This window comes from Thalassophryne amazonica, chromosome 20 (genome assembly GCF_902500255.1).
Source record: "Thalassophryne amazonica chromosome 20, fThaAma1.1, whole genome shotgun sequence".
NCBI classification, from domain to species: Eukaryota; Metazoa; Chordata; class Actinopteri; order Batrachoidiformes; family Batrachoididae; genus Thalassophryne; species Thalassophryne amazonica.
In genome coordinates, this window is record NC_047122.1 from 41,404,164 (window position 1) to 41,429,331 (window position 25,168).

General features: G+C 41.9%; 1 protein-coding gene across 1 annotated transcript in view; it reads left to right on the forward strand.

The window, feature by feature from the left end:
• The window catches only part of LOC117502203 (CUB and sushi domain-containing protein 3-like), a 1,088,443-nt gene that overhangs the window by 770,057 nt on the left and 293,218 nt on the right, over positions 1-25,168 (forward strand). Inside the window, 1 exon segment of the mRNA XM_034161241.1 lies at positions 22,213-22,334. Within this exon segment, the coding sequence (XP_034017132.1) occupies positions 22,213-22,334 (122 nt within the window).

Sequence of the window (25,168 nt, forward strand, 5' to 3'; positions counted from 1 at the left end):
AGGAACGGGGCTGTCAGCAGACGCTGGGTAATCAAGGTGTGACAGCTGCATTATTTTATTAGACGTACGACAGCGTGTGCCAGCGTTTTTAATGCAGCCAGCATATGCTGGCTAAATCATCAAGGTGTGACAGGGCCTTCACCAGTTTACTGAAGTATCATCATCAGAACAGTAAGTAAATATCTGAAATCACTTTTTTTTTATTACAAGCATGAACATGCTCAGTTCAGCTGCTGTGCAGGGCTTGGCACTCCGGAAATAAAATATTCTTATTAATTCTTCACTGAACTCACAGAGTTTCTTAACATACTGATTCAAAAGCTGTATCACACCTGCGAATAATAAAGTTTATTAAGATTCATGTGAAGGGCCTTGAGGCAGCTCTGTTGTGATTTTGGACTATATAAATAACCTGAACTGAATTGGGGCAGCACGGTGGCTTAGTGGTTAGCACTGTTGCCTCACAGCTAGAAAGTCATGTGATTGATTCCCATCTGTGGCTTTTCTGTGTGGAGTTTGCATGTTCTCCATGTGTCTGCGTGGGTTCCTTCCGGGTTTTCCGACTTCCTCCCACATCCAAAGACATGCAGGTTAGGTGAACTAGGAACTTTAAATTGTCTGTAAGTGTGCATGCGGGCATGACTGTGTTTGTCTGTCTATATGTGGCCCTGTGACAGACTAGCATCCTATCCAGGATGTACTTGCCTCACGGCCTATGACTGCTGGGATAGGCTCCAGCTCCCTCCGTGACCCTTAACTGGGGTAAGCGGTTGAAGGTGAGTGAGTGAGTGAGTGAGTGAGTGAGAGAACTGAACTGAATTGAACCCTGTAAGGGCAAGTCAGGAATTGAAATAGGCTGTTATCGTTAAGCTATCTGACCTTGACATATACATCGCATCTAAACACAACCTGTTTAATGTTGCTCTCCCCCAGGATGTTGCTCTCCCCCAGGATAGAACACAGAACAATAACATCAATAACTATTATACAAAAGAAAACACAAGTGAACCTAGACTTCCAAAAAAGGAGGGAGAAATCCTTTTCCCCCTGAGTGTCCCAGTTGGAAGGTCAAGGGGTAATCCTCCCGTTTAGAGAGGGCCCGCTATTAGAGATGGTTATTAATTCCACCATAACAACTTTCACCATCCTTTAAGTCTAACAACCTAAGTATAAACATGCATGGGATCACTCATCCCGATGGTAGACAAATAATGGGGACAAAAGTGGATTGAAGGGCAGCCGGCAGTCAGTTCACCCCATGAGGTCTCAAGTCCTACAAAAACCTGCAAGATCGCAGAGAGGCAGCCTTCAGTGCAAGATGTTCTCCATGTTATATTATGTGTATATTATGTTATCATCTTATATATATATATATATATATGTATCTTATATATATCTTATATATTACATATATATATTATACAATATATGTATTGTTTATTTTTATACACACACACACACACACACATATATATATATATATGTGTGTTACTATAACGGATTATCGGTGCTCCCACAGCCAACAAACGGCCATGAAGACACTCTCAACACTCTAAGAAGCTCAGGTGCTCTCCTCTGTGGTCTCTCTCTGGAACTCCCGCAGCTTCTCTCTTGCTCTCTGTGCCGGAGAGTTGTCATTCCCCTGGCGGTCTTGTCTTCATTTTCAGCCGAGAAGCTTCGAAAGACCTGAAGTCGGATCAGACTCTCTCTCCCTCACCGGTGGTGTATCCACTTTTATGCCCGTCATTGTAAATCTTGCCATGCCGCCTCCGCGCTGCTATATGTCTTGACTCCAGTGTTCCAGTGGATCCTCATGTTGGTGTAAGGCGTTTCGAAATGTATTCCTTTCTCCTTCAAAGCTCTCTTGATTGTGTTGTACTCCCTGCATTTTTTTGACAGTCTCAGCTGCATAGTCCAGGGCAAACTAGATCATGTGGTTGTTGTGCAGTATTTTGCCCCTTTTCCAGGCCTGCCTCAGTACCCTTTAGTTGTGAACTCCTGGAAATTGATAATAATGGGCCTTGGTGGATTTTCAAGTAGAGTTTTCCATGTTGGCGAGCGGTGAGCCCGTTGAATTTTCAGATGTAACTCCTGCAGCAGTGGTAGCTCCCATTTAAGGAGAGCAGTAATGAAATGAGCCACTGAACTTTCCTCCTCCCTCTCTGCCACTCCAAAGGTGCGAATATTGTTTCTTCTGGATCTGGATTCCAGGTCCATCACTTTAGCTTGTAAAATCTTCTGTCGCGTGATAGAGGAGGGGAGAATCTCATTTGCCTCCACTGCCCAGTCCTCCATTAGCCCCACTCCACTTCATTAACGCGGCTGGACAGTTTCTGCATTTCCGTCATGAAGTTATCAAGTTTAACATTAATTTCTTGCCTTGATTGGTTGATTTCTTGCCGCAGGGAGTCATTTCCCTCAGTGAGATCATCTTTAAGCTCCTTAATCGCTGTTAACGAAACACTCGAGTTCACACTGGTTTCAGCCCTTAGTGCTTCTTCTGTGTCGCTGCTAACATGCCGCTTTTCAGTGTTGCTCATGTTAGCATTAGCAATAGCATTAGCTTTCTTCGCCGAGCTGCCTTTATCTTAATTTTTAGTAATTTTTCTTTCTTTTTTTTCTTTTTTTTTTTTTGACCCCTCGTCAGTCTCTTCCCACTCACGGAGTGTATGTTCCACTTAAAACTTAGCCTGCGAGTTCTCAGTGGGGAGTTCAGTGTTTTTCTCGGGAGTGCTGTCCCAGGTTTTTAAATGGACCACAATGGAAATAAGTGTTTTCACTTTCTTGTGTCATCCATGTATTTTTAACATATTTACATTATATTATGTACTTACATTGAACTTACGTAATAAAATCATGCATGCACGCGCACATTTAATATATAGATGATTTACCGACCCCTCCTGGAATGGCGTGTGAGTCCAGAATGTAATTATCAACATTCATTGTTCAGTGTTGTTAGCTAATATCTGTAGTTTCTCCAAAAATATTAGTCTTACCAATGTTCTGTTTTCGCAGCATTTATCCATGATCCAAAATACATAAACATACCAAACAGCAAATGTCAGCTCTTCCCAGTTTCTCCATGATCGAAGCCATGCACACATGCACACAGAGGCCACTTGGCTATTATAATACAGATAACTGTAACTAACTAATTTTTTTATTGTGAGCAAATTCAATAATGTATTGTTGCTGGTTGCCTTGGGTTTTTGAGGTTTCTCAACTTTGTATACATATACATTGCATTTAACCAGCCATGTTTGTTGTTTTGTCAATGGTAAAGTCTGCAGTGCTGCAGATTTCCAGCTTTGTTGATCATTGGTAGAGGTATGTGCGCTCTGAATCACCTCGATTAGTTCAGTGCACTCACTTTTAAGCTTTAGTTATTGGTTTTACGTTTCTCTCTCTCTCTTTCTTACAGACACATGCACACAGGCAGTGAGACGGGCAGAGAGGCCATCTGTCATGTTAAATGCCAAAGTCATTTGTCACTTCTCCCTTCACTATGCTTCAGAGTGCAGCTGGACTCATACTTTAACATGAAAACCAATATTCACAGGGTGTGAGAGAGAGAGAGAGAGAGAGAGAGAGGAGAGAGAGAGAGAGAGAGAGAGGAGAGAGAGAGAGAGAGAGAGAGAGAGAGAAAGAACAAAAGCTAAGTAGTTTAACATCCACCTATTAATTGCTGAGATATGGAGTTGAAAGGGAGCGAGAAGTCAGAATGACGACACAGAGGAAAAGAAACTTAGAAATGTCAAAGCTGCTTTTCCTTCTTAAATTACCACTTGTGTGATAGTAAAACCCACAAGTCATCCAACAAATGATCCAGCGTTTGCTGTGTTTTGGAGCATAATTCACATGGCAACAATGACAATTTTAAGGATAATTTGTCTTGAGGGGAGTCGCGTGGAAAAATCAATTTCAGCCAGTAACAGATGAGGATTTGAGAAGAAATCGTTCCCTCTGCTTGTGCTTGTCCATCATACGGTCAAAGCAGAGGATCAGCCGCAGACTGCTACCTGAGGAGCCTGGCTGAGATTCGGGACCTTATGGAAGCAGATGAACAGGGCAGATGCTCGTCAGCTGTGAGTCAAGCACTCTTGTCCTCACACGGTACAACCGCAAGGCTTCGCCGTTGCTGCCAGCTTCCACCGTGACCCACGTGCACAAGGGGGGCTGACCTTCATTAAGCTTTTTGGTACTCTGACACCCCGCCTCTATGTCGTCAGGCGGGATGTGGCAGTCTCGCCCAGCCATGATCAGTCCCTGCCAATCAGCCTTTATTACCTAAGTCATTATCGGCGAAATCACAGCGCCGTTATCCGTTGATTGGCTCTATCATGACTAAACACTTCATTATGAGCAATCAAATGTAGCTACTGCCGATAAGCCACTCAAGACCTACCCCCCCCCCCCCCCCCCCCCACACACACACACACACACACACACGGACCACCATCATTTGATTTTAAGCACTGGGCGTTTTAAAAGAATGACCTCCATCCGTCCTTAGTCAGCAGGGATCTCTGACAGAGGAGAACACAAGCTGGTAGGAGACATTACCTCTGAGCTGTGGTTGCTTTTTAGAAGCAGGTGTACTTTGTTTAAAGTTGAATTTTAAATGCGGCCACTGCTGTCCCTAGCATGAGCGGCTGTTCAGCGGGCAGCATTCTGACAAAGATTCAAGAAAGTGCATCATCCTGCGCCTTTGTTGTTGCTAAGTGACTTGAGATTTCCTGCAGGTTTGGTGTTTGTTATTTTGATCATCTTGCCACAGAGGGCAAGCTGCTCTGGCTGGAGCTCGTAATGCACAACAGACAAACTTGATTTTTACGGAAAGCTCGATACATCACAGCTCATGACTTTGATTGCTGATAGTTTGATTTTCACCACAAAGTTAATAAATGAGCTGTAGTCCATGTCTGTTTAGTGAATAAGGTTTGTCGGGGCAAGATGCTGAAGTCATTTTTTACTTTTTACTACTCAAGAAAGATCTGTTTGCTGAAAAATGTCAGTAATCACATTATAGTTGCCTTACCAACAGTGTTCATTCTGGTGCATGTGCCGATTGCTCTGACTGTCACCAGTGCATAAATTAGAAACTCATAATTTGATATAAATGCGCATTCGTCGACTTTCCAGCATGATATCTGTATTTTCATGGGGACACAAAACACTAGCGTTTCAAAGGATTGCAAAGATTTCAAAGTAGTGTTATCATCACTTAGTCATCACTTACTTCCAGTGCAGACAAAAACGTTTTGGCAGCATCCCCCAGCCGCCTATTCTATCCATTATTTAACTCTGGTTTTAATGTCCGTTTTTATTTTATTGGCAATACACAGTATTAAGAACAGGGGTATGTAAACTTTGGATCAGGGTCATTTGGGTAGTTCTCTTGTCATTTTGATTTAAAAAGAGGAAACACAGTTGTTTGACAATAAATGCCTTCACCCAACCACTAACCATGAGTGAAAAAAAAAGTTTTTGTGTTGTCATTCATATTCTCTTAAAAACGGCCAAAAAAACAAAAATTCTGCCAGTGTATGTAAACTTTTGAGCACAACTATAGGTCCTATACTATTACACAAATATTAAAATACATACTTGCAGTTGTACTATCAGTCGTTCCATGACCCATTGCTGACATCGCCACCATCTTTCATTGAAATCTGCTTATGGCTTTTTCCAATATCGTTCTGAAAAGCAAACAAATTTGATTATCATCCATCAGCTTGATTTCCATATTGCCGGACCCTGAGAAAGCGTACTGCGTGCTAAAGTAAGGCCTCATGCTGCTTCATTCCATCCAGTTGTAGAAAAATAAATGACAGACTCTGTTTAGTTGAGAGTACAACTCAGATTTGACCTTTTCATTTAAACCAGCCAATAGCTAAATTGGAAACCCATAAATAACATTGAGAGTGGCCATCTGTCACCAAGTATCAAGCCAGCTGACTCATTAAAGGGTCACTTCTGTCAAAACACTTAAATCCTGTGAAATGTGTCTTCTTTGACACTGGAGAGAAAATAAATCACAGACGTGTGGAAGTGCTACCCTTTATATCACAATGAACTGAGAGTGAGGGACTGGTTAAAAAAAAAAAAAAAGAGGAGATCCAAAGAAGTAAACACATTAATAGATGCCATGAAGCGATTACAAACAAAAACAAAACAAAATGTGAAAATATAGGCGATGTCCTTCTGTCCACTCGAGACTAAACGAGAGAGATCATGTGGCATGTTGATAAATGGACAGATGGCAAGGCCAGTCAGCCAACACTCTGTATGTGCATGTGAGTGTGCATGTGTATGAACTCCCGGGGAGAACAGTTGATGTGCCGGGACATATCCAATCAAATACGGGTGCTATATGTCACCCTGATTGGCACACACATTCTAACGCCACCGGAAGAAAGAAAAGTCTTCACTGTACAACAACTACTGTGTGTGTGTGTGTGTGTGTGTGTGTGTGTGTGTGTGTGTGTGTGTGTGTGTGTGTGTGTGTGTGTGTGTGTGTGTGTTTGCGCTGGTGTGAAGTCCATTGGATTCATTTGTGCCACCTTAATGATGTCATCCATCATTCTCTGTGTCCATTGGTCAGTCTATCTGCTCCTGTAGGCAGATTGTTAAATTGGTTTGTCCTTCCTGCACAAACGTCTCATCTCTGACTCAACACAGTGCCCACAAAAAGAATCTGACTGGCTAAAGTGCATTTGTTGGTAACTCAGAAATAACATTTCAAAAAAGTTGCATACTCTTTTCTACATCTTAATACTGTCACTGGGATTAAAAATGCATGATACTGCCTGACAAGTAAGATCCTTATCCGTGTCAGCGACAAGAATAACAAATAACGCTTGCTAACCTCACCCCATCAGACTGAGGATTTAAGGATTATGTTTGAGCCCAGCAGTCCTCCCGGTTAAACATCAACCTCAAGTTCATTTAGTGAAGGATTTCTTTTTATTGGGAAGTTCCTTTAACAATTAATTTACTTTAATTGCATTCAGGTTCCTCTAATGAAGAATTTAGCCTGATAAGGAAGTCCACATTTTCAGAAGTCACGCTGGGCTCATACCCCTTTCATTGAGAGGACATACACTTGCCATGCTTATGTTGAATGTGGGTTGGACTTAATCACAGTTTTGGACAACAGAAAGAAAATAATCATGGCAATAATCATTCAGTAATAAATAAACCACTCATAAATGGCATTTCAGCATACAACACTGACATTATTGTTGTGTGGGCCGCTGAAGAGGAGGTACTGCTGGCCCACCACCACCAGAGGGCGCCCTGCCTGGAGTGCGGGCTCCAGGCACCAGAGGGCGCTGCCGCATCATGGGAGTAATCTGGGTGACAGCTGTCACCCATCACCAAACACAGCTGTTTCCACTCAGCACCGAGGTATATCAGGAGGACGGCGTCTCCACCTCAGTGCCGAGATATCACCTAAGACCAAGGTAGTATTCTCTGCAGGTATACTTTGCATTATTACTTAAGACTGTCAAAACTGTTTTTCAGGACTGGTGACTACTAAGAACCTTATTCCTTGGATAAGTACTCACCTTCCTGCTGAACTTTGTCAAGAGGTGGAGACGGCTTCTCCCCTCTCTGTAACTGGGTGCGTTCATCCACTCCTGTGTGTTGTTGCTCTCTCCTGCCAGCAGTACCGGATCCGACGAGCGGAGGCAGTGGCCACCTGGGAAGTCGGGACTTGGCGGTTCCAGTATTTCCAGGGTTCGGTGGCAGAGGAGATCTGGGTGGTTCCGGTTCGACTGAGACGGACGTCTCCTACCTTCGAGCCTGCCCACACGACACCAGCGGATTCGACCCTAAATTGTGTTTGTTGTATTACTCTTGCTTGTTCAGTAGTAAATCTTGTTATTTACTTTCTCCATTGTCCGTTCATTGCGCCCCCTGTTGTGGGTCCGTGTTCCAACACTTTCACAACAATTATAGCAGAATGTGTAATATAATTTAAGTATTACAATGTGAAAAGAAGGAAAAATGGCTTATTCCTATGTATGTAGTCTGTTAAATACAGTGAGTGATTAAGTCTGTCCCCTCCAGTTTAGGATGATATTCAAAAACTCAAAAAGTGCAATCATCTTGTAACTCCCCACATTCAAAAGTGCATAAATTTTGTTAAAATTTATGCACCAGAGCAATCAAAAGAGCTTATTTGTTTCTCTTAGACAATACTAAGGCTCTTGGCAAAATTTAATTGGATCTGCATTTATTGTAAATGTCCATCAGGTGGAGATATTGCTCCGTTTCAAGAACCTTGAGTACAGTCTGATGTGGGACATGACAACGAACCTGTTGCTGATAGACACCATTAACCTGTCTGCCACCGATTGCACATGTCCGGGAGTAATTGAGTGCCTTCCGTTTGCTCGGGTTCCCCACTCTCAAGATCCAATGGTGCAGCGGAGTGTCATTTGAACCCCTGCGTGATATTGCGGGTTGTGACCACTTCTGGGGGCAGCCTGACAGTGCGCAATACAAACACAGCATCAGTTCACATGGAAAGATGGTGTACTGTTTTGTTTTCGGCTGCAATCACAAAGCATTCATGAAAAGCTCTGTTTTTATCAGTTCCCACACTCTAAAAAAGGAACTGCTGTCTCATCAACAAAATTGATGTAACAATTGACATACATTTTTTTTTAAGTTATTCCAACTTACTTATTTCAACTTTCAACTGAGTTGGTGCCACAAGACTTCTCTAGTTAAGTAGAAATAACTTTAAAAAGTCTATGCAAATTTTTACAACACTTTTTCTCAGTGAGACAGCCGTTCCTTTTTCACAGTGCAGTGGAGAAGGGAAGACATGGGAAAGGTTGTGTTGTCGGTAGGTTTTTGCAAAATTTAATGTGAATAATGATAATGGGGCTGTTCCTGGAAGTACAATTTTTGTGTCATATACTCTTTCATTTAACCCCTTTATCGCCCACCCTTAAACAAGACTATGGTGCCCAATAGGGATTGCACCCAATGCCCTTCTTGACACAACTCCATTGATACATTAAAAACATTCTGCAAAGCTTCTGGTGTTCCTGAGCAGTCTGCCAACTATGCCAGGCACTAATCACTTAGCATCCTCAGATGTGTAATGGAAAGTAAGTGCAGGTGTGCTTGAAGTTACAGCTTGAAATGAGCTTGTTTATCACTTTGTTTTATTTCCTAAGCCTAGGTCAGGTGGCCACTAAGGTCGTTGCTGCTTTTGAAAAATATATGCGCATATAAATTTGTAATACTGCATTATACTGTGTCTGCAGGACATCACTCTTTCTCCAAAATTACAGAATACTATATAAAAAGAACCATCACAGATTGCAACAGGCACTAGTTTGTGGAGGAACAATGTAAGTTTTTTAATAAAGCAGAAAGTGTCATGTTTGCATTATGAAACCATGAGGGAATTTGTGCACAATGTGATCTCACCAGTTTTGCATTCACATATGCAAATCCTCAGCAGCTCTGGAACAGTTTGTGGAGCAGACGTACTATAAGCCACAGCTGATACTATGGCTACTCAGTATTAATCATAGAAAATATAATGCAATGTTAAAATGCCCTTGACCGTATGAGCATACTAATAGGAAACAGAATGTGACCTTTTGACACTGTAAACAGGTCAAGGTTAGCAATCTTTGAATTTGTCCAAGGTGTGTCCCACAAGAATGTTCCCTGTGAATTTGAAGACCCTGGCAGTAATAGGACTGGACTTATGCTGAGCACAGACAGACACACAGACGAACAGACACAAAGTCTTCACAATACCCGATGGCCGTATTTTGCCCTCAGGTAACAAATGAACACATTACAGGATGAGTTAAAAGCAGTCTGAAAGACCTTTTTACTTACAAGAAGTTCATGTTTATGTCCACATAATGTGTGTTGAGTGACTTTCAGCATGTATCACCTGGACACATATCAGGCAACACTGAGCCAAATAACGATTACTAATTCTTTCAGATTGTCTGCTGACTCAGGTTTGACCCTCATTATCCTGTCAGTCAAAATGCAGCAAAAATTGGCTTGTGGGCATTATTTTAAATGTAGCTTACATGATTAGAAAATAACCCACAATGTCCTCTATGATATTTCAAATAACTTCTCTATTAGAGGGCACAAAATGACCTTGTGCTCATGTAATGAATAGAAAATTTGCACAATAGTTAATATAATGCAGGATGGAATAAAGAACACAGAACCAAATTGTTACATTTCTTCAAAGCAAACAGATCTGAGCCAAGATAATGTTGCTTCTTCAAGATCATGCCATTGATACTGGTAAACTCATGCATGTGATTGGATTTTATATTCTGTTTGATTTACCTCCCCAATGCTGATTCTGGAGTGCAGGGTCATGCAGCCACTTTGAAGCAGGTATGGGTTAAGTGTCCTTGGTCTGCTTTAGCAGGCATTGCTGAATGGATGACTGAACCTGAGCTCTCCAGTGGTTGGCCGAGTCACCAAGCTCAAAAGCCATTCTGCTGAGACAGCAGAGTTACAGACTTTTTGTATGAAGAGATCAGACCAAAGGAAGCACTTTTTATTTAGTTTATGCTATGCTGGAACTTAGAACCTTATCAAAAATGAACTGTATTAACCCTCAACAACATACATCATGAAACTTGTGGACTCCACCAGAAGTTGTTGTGTTTTAATACTATTAACTAGGGGTGTAACAGTTCATGTATTTGTTTTGATCCGTACGGTACACACACAACAGTACAAGAGATGTAATCCAATTTATAAATGCTTAATGATACGTTTACATTTTCATTTGCTGATGTATGGAAGTAAATGTGCCATCAGAGTTCGAATTTGAATTTTTACAGCTGAATTGTGTTAGCATCAAAATCAGAGGTTGCAGTTGAATTTCTATGGTTGAATTAGGGAAAAATTAGACCTCAAGAAAAATTCCAACCTCAAAAATTCAACCTTAAAAGATTCCAGCTCAAAAAATAGAAAAGCAGGGAGAAGCAATCGATCCCTGTCTCAGTCATCCAACATTCAGCAGTTTATCATGTCTTCTTCTTTCGGTTTGGTCTCGGTGTCACATGACCATTGAAGCAAAGTGTGATTGGCTCAACGTTGGATGATTGAGACAGGGGTCAATTGCTTCTCCCTGCTTTTCTATTTTTTTTAGGTTAAATCTCTTTAGGTTGATTTTTTTTTTTTTTTTTTTTTTTTTTTTAGGTTGAATTTTTGAGGTTGGAATTTTTTTAGGTTGAATTTTCGAGAGTTCATTTTTACCTAATTCAACCGTAGAAATTCAACTTCAAACTCTGATTTTGATGCTAAAAAAATTCAACCTTAAAAATTCAAATTCAAACTCTGATGGCACAGTTTTACTTCCATACTGATGTGTTAAAGTGGCAGACGGCAGCTCTCTGCTGCTCACAGATTAAAGATTCTGTGTAAAAACCGAACTCGTACGAATTGTGACATCTAAACACAAATATGAACTGAACTGTGAGTTCTGTGTACCGTGACACCCCTACTATTAACAGGTTTTTATTTCTCTCATTTTTGCAGGTTTTTGGAATATTACTAGATAAGGTGACTTTGCATCTATTTGGGGAAAAAAAAATACTTTTGTGTATCTGGTTGATGAACCATATTTAATTTTGAAAGATTTGATTTTTTTTTTTTTTTTTTTTACTTTTTTGAACTTGACATTTCAATACAAAAATTCAGTACTTAATCTTACTCCCTGCACTTTCCCAGATGCAAATAACCTGAAATAAAAACTGTTCTGACAGTTCAGTAGTTATGAAAAATTGACACTAAGCTCAAAATGTTGCTACAGAGTCTCACCATTATGTCAAACTGGGCTCCAAGCTGACCCCATAAGAAAAATTTTCATAGAGCGCAACAAACTGGACCAAGATATGTAAAACTGAAAAACATGATAAGGCAACAGAAGATTTATCAAAAAATATAGCCCTGGAAGTCGCTTGGACCCCAGGTGTGCTGGTGATTAAATTTCAAATATGGCAAATGTGGCATCATTGTCCTGCTGTGTCATGGTTCAACTTTTTCAGTTCTGGTCTGTTTTCATTTCTTTGTTGTTCTGACTGGTTTTTATTCTACTTTCAGTTAGTATTGGGTATTGCAGTCTGGTTGAGTCTTCAAGTATGTATTTAGTTCATGTTTAATTCCAAAGGGCCCAGTCCCACTGGCGTTGAGGAAGATTTGCATATGAATTGCGCACAGAATTGGTTCATATTCGCTAATCATCTGCAATATCTGTGAAACATGCTTGTATGAATCGGCCGGCATCCGCACACTTCCACAAGTATCCACAGAGACATGTTTTTCCGCTGCCAGGATTTTTGAGCTGCACAAAACTTTGGTTGCGGATGACATCCGCCTTACATACGCAATACATACTCGATACATACACAATCTGTGCGCTGTATATCCGCTGATATCCGCAACTGATGGGGTATTGTGGCTTGGCAGAGGACTGGGACAGTGTGTAAAACGGATATATAGCGTGCCTATTACGTCCACATCATAAACTAAAATAAGCTGTGGCAAATGCATACAGATTGGCCACGAATAAAGCACTTGTATTACATCTGCTTTGCACCAGATTTGCGGACAATTTGCGAATGCATAACAAACAGAAATCGACATACCTGCCAGTCCAGCTGTGGAGACGTACAGATGTAGTTATGGATCCCCAAAGACATAGTGTGATAGTTGCTGCCATCCAACAACATACCGATCAACGTGTCCAAGTCCAGCAATTGCTCCAGAGGCTGTGGTGTTGGTGTGAATAGTGATGTCGACAGGCCCGAGTGCACTTCTGTTATGACCGCAATGTAGATGCCGTGCACGCGTATTACAACCCCTGTTGCCACCACACGTGCGTGATGCATTCTCAATATATGCATTATACATCCGTGATTGTTCGTCATATATTCGCTATACATTATTAATATATCCATAATTTATACTGAGACATTTGTCATTTTTGGCCAACGAATGCCCGTAATTTGTATACTCAGTTCATACGGAATTAATCCTCTCCCCAGTGGGACCAGGCCTTAAGTGTCCATTTAGGCCTCTCTTTTGCATCCTGACTCCAAAACAGAGAAAACTAGGCCTGATTTATTGCAAGAGGTGTTGTAGTGTTGTATACCCATGATAGCCGGTTAGTGCTGACTCCAGACCAATACGGATGTAGCCCATGACACAAGTGCTTGTGGGCATGCAAACAAAGGTACTCCATACAGCCTATACACTAACCTGATTATTACCACACTTTTCCACAAAACATAGAAATACACACTTCTCTTAAACATGCCTAAGACTCTCCCGATTGCTCACAATGTTCTACAACTCTTTTTTTTACCACAGATTACATACATTTTCAGTCCGTGATTGGATATCTATACTCAACAAAAATATAAACGCAGCACTTTTGGTTTTGCTCCCATTTTGTACGAGATGAACTCAAAGATCTAAAACTTTTTCCACATACACAATATCACCATTTCCCTCAAATATTGTTCACAAACCAGTCTAAATCTCTGATAGTGAGCACTTCTCCTTTGCTGAGATAATCCATCCCACCTCACAGGTGTGTCATATCAAGATGCTGATTAGACACCATGATTAGTGCACAGGTGTGCCTTAGACTGCCCACAATAAAAGGCCACTCTGAAAGATGCAGTTTTATCACACAGCACAATGCCACAGATGTCGCAAGATTTGAGGGAGCGTGCAATTGGCATGCTGACAGCAGGAATGTCAACCAGAGCTGTTGCTTGTGTATTGAATGTTCATTTCTCTACCATAAGCCGTCTCCAAAGGTGTTTCAGAGAATTTGGCAGTACATCCAACCAGCCTCACAACTGCAGACCACATGTAACCACACCAGCCCAGGACCTCCACATCCAGCATGTTCACCTCCAAGATCGTCTGAGACCAGCCACTTGGACAGCTGCTGAAACAATCGGTTTGCATAACCAAAGAATTTCTGCACAAACTGTCAGAAACCGTCTCAGGGAAGCTCATCTGCATGCTCGTCGTCCTCATCGGGGTCCCGACCTGACTCCAGTTCGTCGTCGTAACCGACTTGAGTGGGCAAATGCTCACATTCGCTGGCGTTTGGCACATTGGAGAGGTGTTCTCTTCACGGATGAATCCCGGTTCACACTGTTCTTGGAAGATGGCAGACAGCGTGTGTGGCATCGTGTGGGTGAGCGGTTTTCTGATGTCAATGTTGTGGATCGAGTGGCCCATGGTGGCGGTGGGGTTATGGTATGGGCAGGCGTCTGTTATGGACGAAGAACACAGGTGCATTTTATTGATGGCATTTTGAAAGCACAGAGATACCGTGACGAGATCCTGAGGCCCATTGTTGTGCCATCCAAGAACATCACCTCATGTTGCAGCAGGATGCACGGACCCATGTTGCAAGGATCTGTACACAATTCTTGGAAGCTGAAAATGTCCCAGTTCTTGCATGGCCGGCATACTCACCGGACATGTCACCCATTGAGCATGTTTGGGATGCTCTGGACCGGCGTATACGACAGCGTGTACCAGTTCCTGCCAATATCCAGCAACTTCGCACAGCCATTGAAGAGGAGTGGACCAACATTCCACAGGCCACAATTGACAACCTGATCAACTCTATGCGAAGGAGATGTGTTGCACTGCATGAGGCAAATGGTGGTCACACCAGATACTGACTAGTATCCCCCCCCAATAAAACAAAACTGCACCTTTCAGAGTGGCCTTTTATTGTGGACAGTCTAAGGCACACCTGTGCACTAATCATGGTGTCTAATCAGCATCTTGATATGGCACACCTGTGAGGTGGGATGGATTATCTCAGCAAAGGAGAAGTGCTCACTATCACAGATTTAGACTGGTTTGTGAACAACATTTGAGGGAAATGGTGATATTGTGTATGTGGAAAAAGTTTTAGATCTTTGAGTTCATCTCATACAAAATGGGAGCAAAACCAAAAGTGTTGCGTTTATATTTTTGTTGAGTGTAGTTTTTGGTGCCAAAAAGACACACAGTTTGGTGTTAGTAATCAACAACAGAAGGCCCCTTTTATTGACTGTTTATTTTCAGATTATTTCTTGTGTAATGATAAAGTCTGTCTCTGTGTGCTTTCCCTGTTTGGAGCTCCCTCGGGTGTCCCCTTGTTGCACTGTCTTTTGTTGGGTTTTCACAGGTGTGTTTTGCTAATCACCCCGCACCTGTCTGTAATTTGTAATCACTCTTAAGGGATTTTAATTAAATCCTGGTCCCACTAGTTGGCTGGTTTATACTGATTCTATTCCTGGTTCTTCCTACATAGTTTCTATAGATTTTCTGACTTATTTGCTGATGTGCTGTTTTTTTCAAGTGACTCTTATGGGTGTAATTTCATCTGTGGTTCACCTGAACTCAGCTGTGGACTCCAGTGGACACTCATCTTCGAGTAAATACATCACTTGATTATGGTAGTTTTTCATCAGTTTATCCCTTTGTCCTTTTTGGGTGTGCAGTTGAGTTCAGTTCAACCCCTCTTGACACACTGTTTTTCAGTGATCCATTGAAGACAAAAACAAAACTTGTGAGACTTGAGAGGGAGCCACAGGGTTTGGCAATGTGATCCCCACCTGAAACATTTAATTTTGTTCCGTCTTCCATCAGCATGTGTTTTTAGACGTGTCTGTATGACAGAGAGAGAGAAAAAAGTCCAACAGGAGTTCAGTCAATCCGAAGTGTTGTTAACCATGTACGTGCATGTTGTAACACTACGTGCGCATTGTTGAGTTCATCTTCATTATGATATCAACAATATGTTTTTACTCCCATCTAGACCTCATCAAAAATGTTTTAATTTGATCTAGAATTCATTATTGTTTCAGTGAGTGAGTGGCCCATTGGCTTTAAGCCCCCAACTGTATGCTTAGTGCCAGGATAAATAATGAGTCGCAATGATGCACACAGTTACAAAGTGACACAGCTACACACTCAGACAGACACACAATGTGAGATACTTACATCACACAAACAGAGTGAGAAGGAACGAAATATAATCCACTGACAAACATGCAAGCTGTGCCTTCAGTCTGCCCCAAGGTCGACTCGATGGTTTGTGTTTTTACAAACATTTAATTGTTTTCTGAAAGTTTTACAAGCCAGAATGTGCAAACACTTCAGCAAACATCTTTTTCAGGGCCTAAACTAAAGTACCGTAAATACATTGTTAATAAAGTCACGCAGATCCAGGTTTTCAACAACTTCCTGGACTCGCCCATCAGACGTGTTTTTGTATGGTGTGAAAATGTCAAACTTCTAGAAACAGTGATGTTTGTGTCTTGGGTTCCTCAGCCTTTGAGGTCAAGAGATATCTGGAATGTACTTATGGAGTTATGAGGTCACTGGACAGAGGTGCTTGCACTTTGCAAAATGAAAGTCCAAGTTTTTAGGGTCCTAGTGCTTCCACATTTACTCTCTGGTTGTGAGACTTGGATGCCAACCAGTGACCTGGATGCTTTTGCTAGTAGGTTTTTTTTGGATGATCCTTGGGTATTGTTGGGTTGACTTTGTGTCAAACAAGTGATTGCTTAGGGAGATTGAGATCAAGAGTATTACTTGTTTTATGAGGGACATCAACAACAACATTTCAGCCACGTGGCACATTTTTCTGAGCATAATCTGCCTCGGTGCTGAGGACCCCAACAACTAGGAATGGCCAAGAGGATGCCAACATTTCCCCTTGCTGCAGCAGACAGATTAGACATTCTAGACAAGGGGATGGACTGGTTGTCTACCTATATGGTTGCCATCCAGTCATCTTTCCATATTGACATAGATGCAGTGGCATGCAGTACCAAATCTTTATTCCAAACATGACCTGACCTTTAGAAAGCAGTTGAATGTTGCTAATTGTGAGCCACCTTTTGTGTATCAACAACACCAGAATCAACATTACCTGTATTTCCTGCTCGAGTAATGTCATAGCCATGCAGTAAAACAGGAAGCATAAGGACCCCAAAGTCTTGGACTTTTATTGTCTGGCAAAGATATCAGCATCACCAAACATCTTTGTCCAGAAAACTCATGACTCCATAAGGTCTTGGCAGGGATCTCTCTGGATTTGATTAGATAGAACTTTATTGATCCCTTGGGAAGACTCCCTCCAGGAAACTGAGATTACAGCAGCATTGTATAGCAGCACAGAGGGTAAGAAGCACACAGAGTATGAAAAGCGAAAGTAAAAAGAAAACACACAGGTCGAGGTGACAGAGATATAAATGTCACTGCTGATTTAAGTGAAATTTTCCCTAAGTTCAAAACTGTACACAGATACACCTTTAATATCTGAGTCCAGGAAGTCATTAAAATCCTGCATCGCCATCATAATCCAGGCATCAGTGGTAAAAAACATGATCTGACTTGATTTGCATTTGATATTGAGTGTTGTGATTGGAAGGAATATTGTTTTATGAGGGCGAAAAACACTTTACGTAGTATTGATGCACTCGTAACTGCCATCTGTATGAGTTACTGTTTTTCCTCTCTTGATTAAAAGAGAGATTTCTCTCTTCCTGTCAGTTGTGTGTCTGTATGTGTTCAGCCCGTGATGGACTAATGACCTGTTGTGAGGGAACCACATGTCTCACTTAATTTGAGCTGTGATAGCCACCTGCAGCCCGCAGCAGGATAAAGTGGGTATAGATGATTGATGGATGGGGGGATGGATGGATGGATAGATGTTCCTTGTAAAGTACATTTCTTAAGGGCTTTGCAGAAGACATAAGAAGAAAAATAAAAGGACATGGAGATAGAAGAAGAGAAATCGATAGTGGCGTAAATCACAAAATGCAGACAATAGCTGATAGCGGTGGAACGATAGCATGAATAAAATGTGGGGAGAGGAAGACGGCACATGAGACAGACAGGAGGACAGTCCGGATGAGGGATAGAGCTTGATATAAATTATGGGACGTTAGCTCCTCTGGTAATTCTGGTGATAACTCTCTCTGCGCTATCGCTACAGCAACACCGTGCCCAATCCGCTGCTGGCACAGTGAACAGCTCGCCATTTGTTCAGGCCACGCTGATTGAGCTGTCAACACATGTGCACACACACACACACATGCACCCACACAACACACCTCGAAACATACAGATAAAGCTTTGCTCACATGCACCTCACCCACAGGCACGTTTTATTTCTATGTATCTATCTGTGTATAAACTGCGGCGAGCTGATTGTGAGAGAAGGTCAGTGCACTGAGAACGTGAGAAACGGAGTGAGAGCAGACACGGAGCCAATCAGGAGATGTATGGTGTGTCTCGCTAAGGGGCCTTGTAGTTGTTCTAACAGTGTCTTACAGCATTTCACAGACACGCCCCATTACACAGATGGCTTGCCATGTGACTCTTTGCTTTTCCCTTGACTTCTTCCCGACAACTTGGTCACAGCAGCAGCCAAGCAAGATTGTACTTATAGGCGGCTCTTTGTGACTGTTTCCTTTGCACCACGCCGGGTGTCGGTGCGGCCGCGTCGCAGTGTTCGACTGTGAGCGTTCGTTTTGTGTGTATGGCTGCAAAGAATACGTGTTTCTGAGACTGAATCGCTGAACAAACTAATTAAGGAACAAACACCGCTTCAAACCAACCAGAAAATTACCTCCTGGCTCTAACAGGACGACCCAAGGACAGACAAGCAGGTTCTCTATCACACCCACTCAGAACACACAGCCTAATAAAAGCTTAGTTGGTTTATCGAACAACTAGCATGTGTAATTTTCAACACCCCAGTGAATGTAGCTTGAGTGCCAGTGTGACTTTTCACCACAGTATGTGTTGACATCATGAGCTTCCTTGGAATTGCATAAAGACTTGATGATTAGGAAAAAGTAGTTCTCAGATTACTTTTTGTTTCTTAAATCACCATTTAACTGACACAGTTTTACGCAATTGCTCAATCAAATGCTGCTCCACTACACAAATGGGCAAGTAGCTTCTGATTAGTCAGAGAAGATGAAGACTTCCAGAGCTTGTCTCACCAAATTGAAGCTCAGAAGCTCTTTCTGGTCAAGTCAGGTCTGGGAGCATGCACTGCTGTTATGCATCATTGCATCCACCACACTATGGAACCAGCTCATATCTTGGATGGGAACCGCCCACTGTCAACTAGACCAGCTCTGCCTCCTGAAAGTAACTGTCTACCTGCTGTAGCCAGGTGAAAAATGGCTGCCCCTGTTATCGTTGACAGTTGTGGGTGTCCTCAACACTGTGTGCTTGATTGTGCCCAGAGAAACACATGACTAAAATTTTGGCGCTCAGGTTCCCTCATGATGTAACTCATACTCCTCATCTCGGTGTCACTAGATTCTCATTTGATTGACACAAAGTCTTTCAAGTGGCACCAAGAATCCCCTGAAGAGACCTTGTACCAAAGACATCAAGCCCTAACCTTAGGTCACTAGCTTGTGTCCAATCTCACAACCATTCCGTAAGACAAGAAGCTTCATGACCTTAAAGACTTTGACCTTCATTCTCCACCAAAAAATACTGGCATCACCAAACGCCTCTGTCCAGTGACCTCATGACTCCATAAGCTCTTGCTAAGCATCTTTCAATCTCTCTGTTAGTTCAGTACTTTGAACGCATAGCGATACACTGCTGCTCATTTTTGTCGCGATAAGAGTTTTTGTCAAAAAATGAGGCGTGGTGGGTACGCACCGTACAGGTGTATAGTGGTCCCGCGGTTATCGCAGGAGTTAGGCGAAATCCGCGAAATAGTCAGTGTTATTTTTTACAATTATTATAGACGTTTTAAGGCTGTAAAACCTCTCACTACACACTTCATACACTTTTCTCAAACAGGCATTAACATTTTCTCACTTTTCTCTCATGTGTAAACACTCTCAAAGTTCAAACAGTAGAAAAATAAGACCAACCTGTTTTCAGGCCCAAACATTTTTTTGAGAAATAAAAATAGAACATGTTCCTATAAATAATTATGATGGCTTTTAGAACTAACGAATTTAACTTTAATGATCAACCTAAGAGGTTGGACACATAAGAAATTATTAATAGTGACTCACCAGTATTTCACAGTTCCTCTGATCGCGCCTCTTCATCCTGGCGCCGAGTGAAGAACAGTTATGGGTAGTTGTTGGCGCTTCTGGGCGAGAAGATTCTTATAAACAGACACACAGAACGGTGCCGCACAACACAACACAATGCACTGTAAAAAAAAAAAAAAAGCATGCAAAATGGGACTAAAAAAATCCGCGAAACTGCGAGACCGCGAAAAGTGAACCACGTTATAGCGAGGGACGACTGTACTGGAATCTTCTGGCAGCAGACCGCTTCTGAGACATGGACCGCAAAAAGTGATTCAAAGTGTTTAGTGGACACAGTGATATACACCTTACACAAGGGGTTCATGACACATGTGCACTGCAAATATTGAGGTGCATTTGTGCATCATAGCTCCATGAAACGAAAAAAAAATAATTAACAATGAAATAAAAGTTATAAATAATGGAAAAATGCTAAATTTGATTACTTGTGGTTGTACCATGTTATTGGTGTGCTTTTCTGCTTCACTGGGTTGGCTGATGGACACCACCTACAAACAAAGCCGACCATGGGGGCATTCAGTTTTCACAGGGAGATGGATTTTCAACATGGTTTGAAATGTAAACTTAGACTGCATCAGAATGCAGCGCACCGCAGTATATAGTTTATATCTTACTGTTAAGTGATGCAGGAGAAGCATCTCATTGTCGACTTCCATCCATTGTAGAATTTGTTTGTGAAGTCTTGAGATTGAGTCTTCGTATATGGACAATTCTATGCTAATGGAATTACAATCAGAGAAATTTTTTATTGGTCAACTCAGATATGGCCAGATTTTGCTTTCAATGCAATTCCATTACTATAGAATTGCCCAACTGCCAGTGGATCTGGCAAGCAGTAATCCAGCTCTCCTACAGAGTGATGTCACTTTTTTCTGCTGATGTTGTGATGAGGAATTAGGCGACTGACCCAACACCCTATGTGCTGAGATGTTGTGCTGCGTAAATTGTAACGTGTGGTCAGACTCACCCCAAATGCATCTGTGCTATATGTTTCATACAGCCCAGTCTCACGTTTTTTGTTTTTTTTTATGCGCCCGTCACGAAATGATTCAAATTTTTGTGACAGGGTTTTTTTAAACTCACTATTACTAACCCTACTCCTACCCCCAACCCTAACCCTAACCACCCCGAGCCCCACTTCACTTTTAATTTTGTGCAGCCATCAAGGAATGTATTAGAATGAATTTGTGCTGCCGTGACGAAAATGAGGCGCTTTTCGTGACAGTATGACAAACCAATAGATTAATGTATATTTCGTGCTGCTGAATCACGACATGCCGTGAGACAGGGTTGGTTTCAGACCAAGCACAATAGGCTCTCAAGATAGGATGCAAAAACTTTTATTCGACTATTTCAAATTAAATCATGGAATCATAAAGGTTGGGGTTCCATCATTAACAAACAATGAAAATGAATCACTTTTTCTCTGTACAGCGGGGCCCTCAGACACCTTTTGACTTTGGACAGGGGCCTCTTTAAGATCATACATCAAGTGTTACTTCACACTAATGTAGATAGTTGAAAATGTGTGTTGTCAAATGCAACAGAGCAGATATTTTTCCTCTTTCTGAGACGCACAAAATATTTACTCAACTGGTGGTTTGGAAGTTGTTGACTTTCAATGAATTTTGAAACTAAATTGGTGGTGACTATCTCCATCAGTCAGTACTGCAACTCCAGCTAATCCTGTGGTATTTCACAGCCAATAGCTTCCAATTAAGTACTGCTACCCAGGGAGGTGTCACTGACAGTATCGATAACATCTATCTGACCTTCTGTTCCTCTTTCATTTCCCATCTGCACTTGATTTGTCTTTCTCTTTGCATCACTACCTCGCTTTACATTTGTGGCTGTTAAAGCTGTATCTTTGTTGCATTCAATTTTTCATTAGTGGAGTAATACCATGATGTGCAAAGGCTATAACAGACTAGGCACTGTCTATGGTAAATAGTTTAAATTTAAAGGTAATTGTCTAGCTTGTACCATTGTTGTGCAATGACTCTGGTCTGCAGGCTCTCTATTGTGATGCTAATGACAATGTTTACCATCACTTTTGTGGTTACAGTAAAGACCTGTGGCAGTAATCTGCAAGGGCCATCAGGAACCTTTACATCGCCGAACTTCCCAATTCAATATGAGAGCAACGCACAATGTGTATGGATCATAACAGCTTCAAATCCAAATAAGGTAAGTCTCTCTGTTTACCTTCCTGGTTTGTTCAAAAATTTCTGAAAGATAAATAACTACACCCAAAATACACTTCAACACATTCCATGTCAAAAGTAAACAGACTAGGACCACATCAAAAATTTTCTCCAAGAAACGACCAATTTCTGTACCATAGATGGAGTTTTCATGCAATTTTGAGAATTTTTAACATTAAACCCAACCATCTCAAACTGTAATAGGTAGATTATAAAGCTGTGTTACACAGTATGACTCCTTTAACTATCTTCACCCAGAGAATCATGAGGCAGTTGAAGTGAAAAGGCTGTCTTTCTTGTGCATGTCTACCTTCATCATCCACAGGGAAGCCTTCAGTTCTGAAGGTCTTAGTCTTGATTTTGGATATGTTCAGTGTCTGAACTATGTGGTACAGACCATATAAAGGCACCAGCAGAGTGCCAGACCACACCTCATTGTAGACAAACATGCGCAAGGGTGCACAAATGAGCGCAGTTCAGCTTGATATTGACAAAGTGTAGGTGCTGGGTGTGAAAACTGCCAGGCCTCAGGTGGAAACTACCATTAAAGGTTGTGTTGTGCCATGTGCTCCTTTGCACCGGATGGAAGATCATGGTTCTCATTACAGGGAGTATGGAGGTCTGACCCCCTAATAGGAAGCAGTAGTCACGTTTGAACCCTCTGTGATATTGTGGGATTTGACCACTTACGGGGACCTACATTTAATATATACACAGTATATCGACACTTCACACAGAAAAATGGTGTACGGTTTTGTTTTTGGCTGCAGTCACCAAAGCAGTCTCGAAAAGTATTATTATTATTTTTTTTTTTTTTTCGGTTCTTGATGGAGAAGAAAAGGTGAGGAGGTGCGACACATTGTCGGTAAGTGTTAGCCTAGACAGCTAACCAGAGTAGCTCCATTCTCTCGCCTGCAAAACTGCCTCGACACGTTTCTGCTCCGGATCATAAACAAACCACAGCACGTCCACTTTCCCACCGCATCGTCATTTTTCTTTGCATTTCTACTTTGTTGGCATGTAATTTGCCCAAAAACCCCATTGGCTTGCCTCTACTGCTGGTTGGCTCTCACTGCGGTATTGTATCACTTCCTGTTCCGGAGCACAGCGGTGTTTTTCTGTATCTGTTAGCTGTTTAATCTGCGCAGTTAGATTGATCTAGTTATCTAGATTACGATTTGTTTCCCAGTGTAATCTTTACGTGCCTTAACTAAAGCACTCCTTCTGCTGAATCACCTCTAAATTATTTACACATTATTCACTTTGCGTGTTTTTAGGAATCCGCTAGCTTAGCGTAGCTACTAGCTCTTAGCCGATTTAGCATGGCGGCTTCTCCTGTCTCTCCCGCACTTTTCTGCTCTGGGTGTGAAATGTTTAGTTATTCCTCGGCCTCCATTAGCAGTAATGGTACTTGTAATAAGTGTAGCTTATTCGTAGCTTTGGAGGCCAGGCTGGGCAAATTGGAGACTCGGCTCCGCACCGTGGAAAATTCTACAGCTAGCCAGGCCCCTGTAGTCGGTGCGGACCAAGGTAGCTTAGCCGCCGTTAGTTCCCCCCTGGCAGATCCCGAGCAGCCGGGAAAGCAGGCCGACTGGGTGACTGTGAGGAGGAAGCGTAGCCCTAAACAGAAGCCCCGTGTACACCGCCAACCCGTTCACATCTCTAACCGTTTTTCCCCACTCGACGACACACCCGCCGAGGATCAAACTCTGGTTATTGGCGACTCTGTTTTGAGAAATGTGAAGTTAGCGACACCAGCAACCATAGTCAATTGTCTTCCGGGGGCCAGAGCAGGCGACATTGAAGGAAATTTGAAACTGCTGGCTAAGGCTAAGCGTAAATTTGGTAAGATTGTAATTCACGTCGGCAGTAATGACACCCGGTTACGCCAATCAGAGGTCACTAAAATTAACATTAAATCGGTGTGTAACTTTGCAAAAACAATGTCGGACTCTGTAGTTTTCTCTGGGCCCCTCCCCAATCGGACCGGGAGTGACATGTTTAGCCGCATGTTCTCCTTGAATTGCTGGCTGTCTGAGTGGTGTCCAAAAAATGAGGTGGGCTTCATAGATAAGCCCTACCATTATTTAATGCTTCGATCTTAAATATGATCAATCTATCTTTGTTAGTTGGCTATGTACCACAGGCTTTTAAGGTGGCAGTAATTAAACCATTACTTAAAAAGCCATCACTTGACCCAGCTATCTTAGCTAATTATAGGCCAATCTCCAACCTTCCTTTTCTCTCAAAAATTCTTGAAAGGGTAGTTGTAAAACAGCTAACTGATCATCTGCAGAGGAATGGTCTATTTGAAGAGTTTCAGTCAGGTTTTAGAATTCATCATAGTACAGAAACAGCATTAGTGAAGGTTACAAATGATCTTCTTATGGCCTCGGACAGTGGACTCATCTCTGTGCTTGTTCTGTTAGACCTCAGTGCTGCTTTTGATACTGTTGACCATAAAATTTTATTACAGAGATTAGAGCATGCCATAGGTATTAAAGGCACTGCGCTGCGGTGGTTTGAATCATATTTGTCTAATAGATTACAATTTGTTCATGTAAATGGGGAATCTTCTTCACAGACTAAAGTTAATTATGGAGTTCCACAAGGTTCTGTGCTAGGACCAATTTTATTCACTTTATACATGCTTCCCTTAGGCAGTATTATTAGACGGTATTGCTTAAATTTTCATTGTTACGCAGATGATACCCAGCTTTATCTATCCATTAAGCCAGAGGACACACACCAATTAGCTAAACTGCAGGATTGTCTTACAGACATAAAGACATGGATGACCTCTAATTTCCTGCTTTT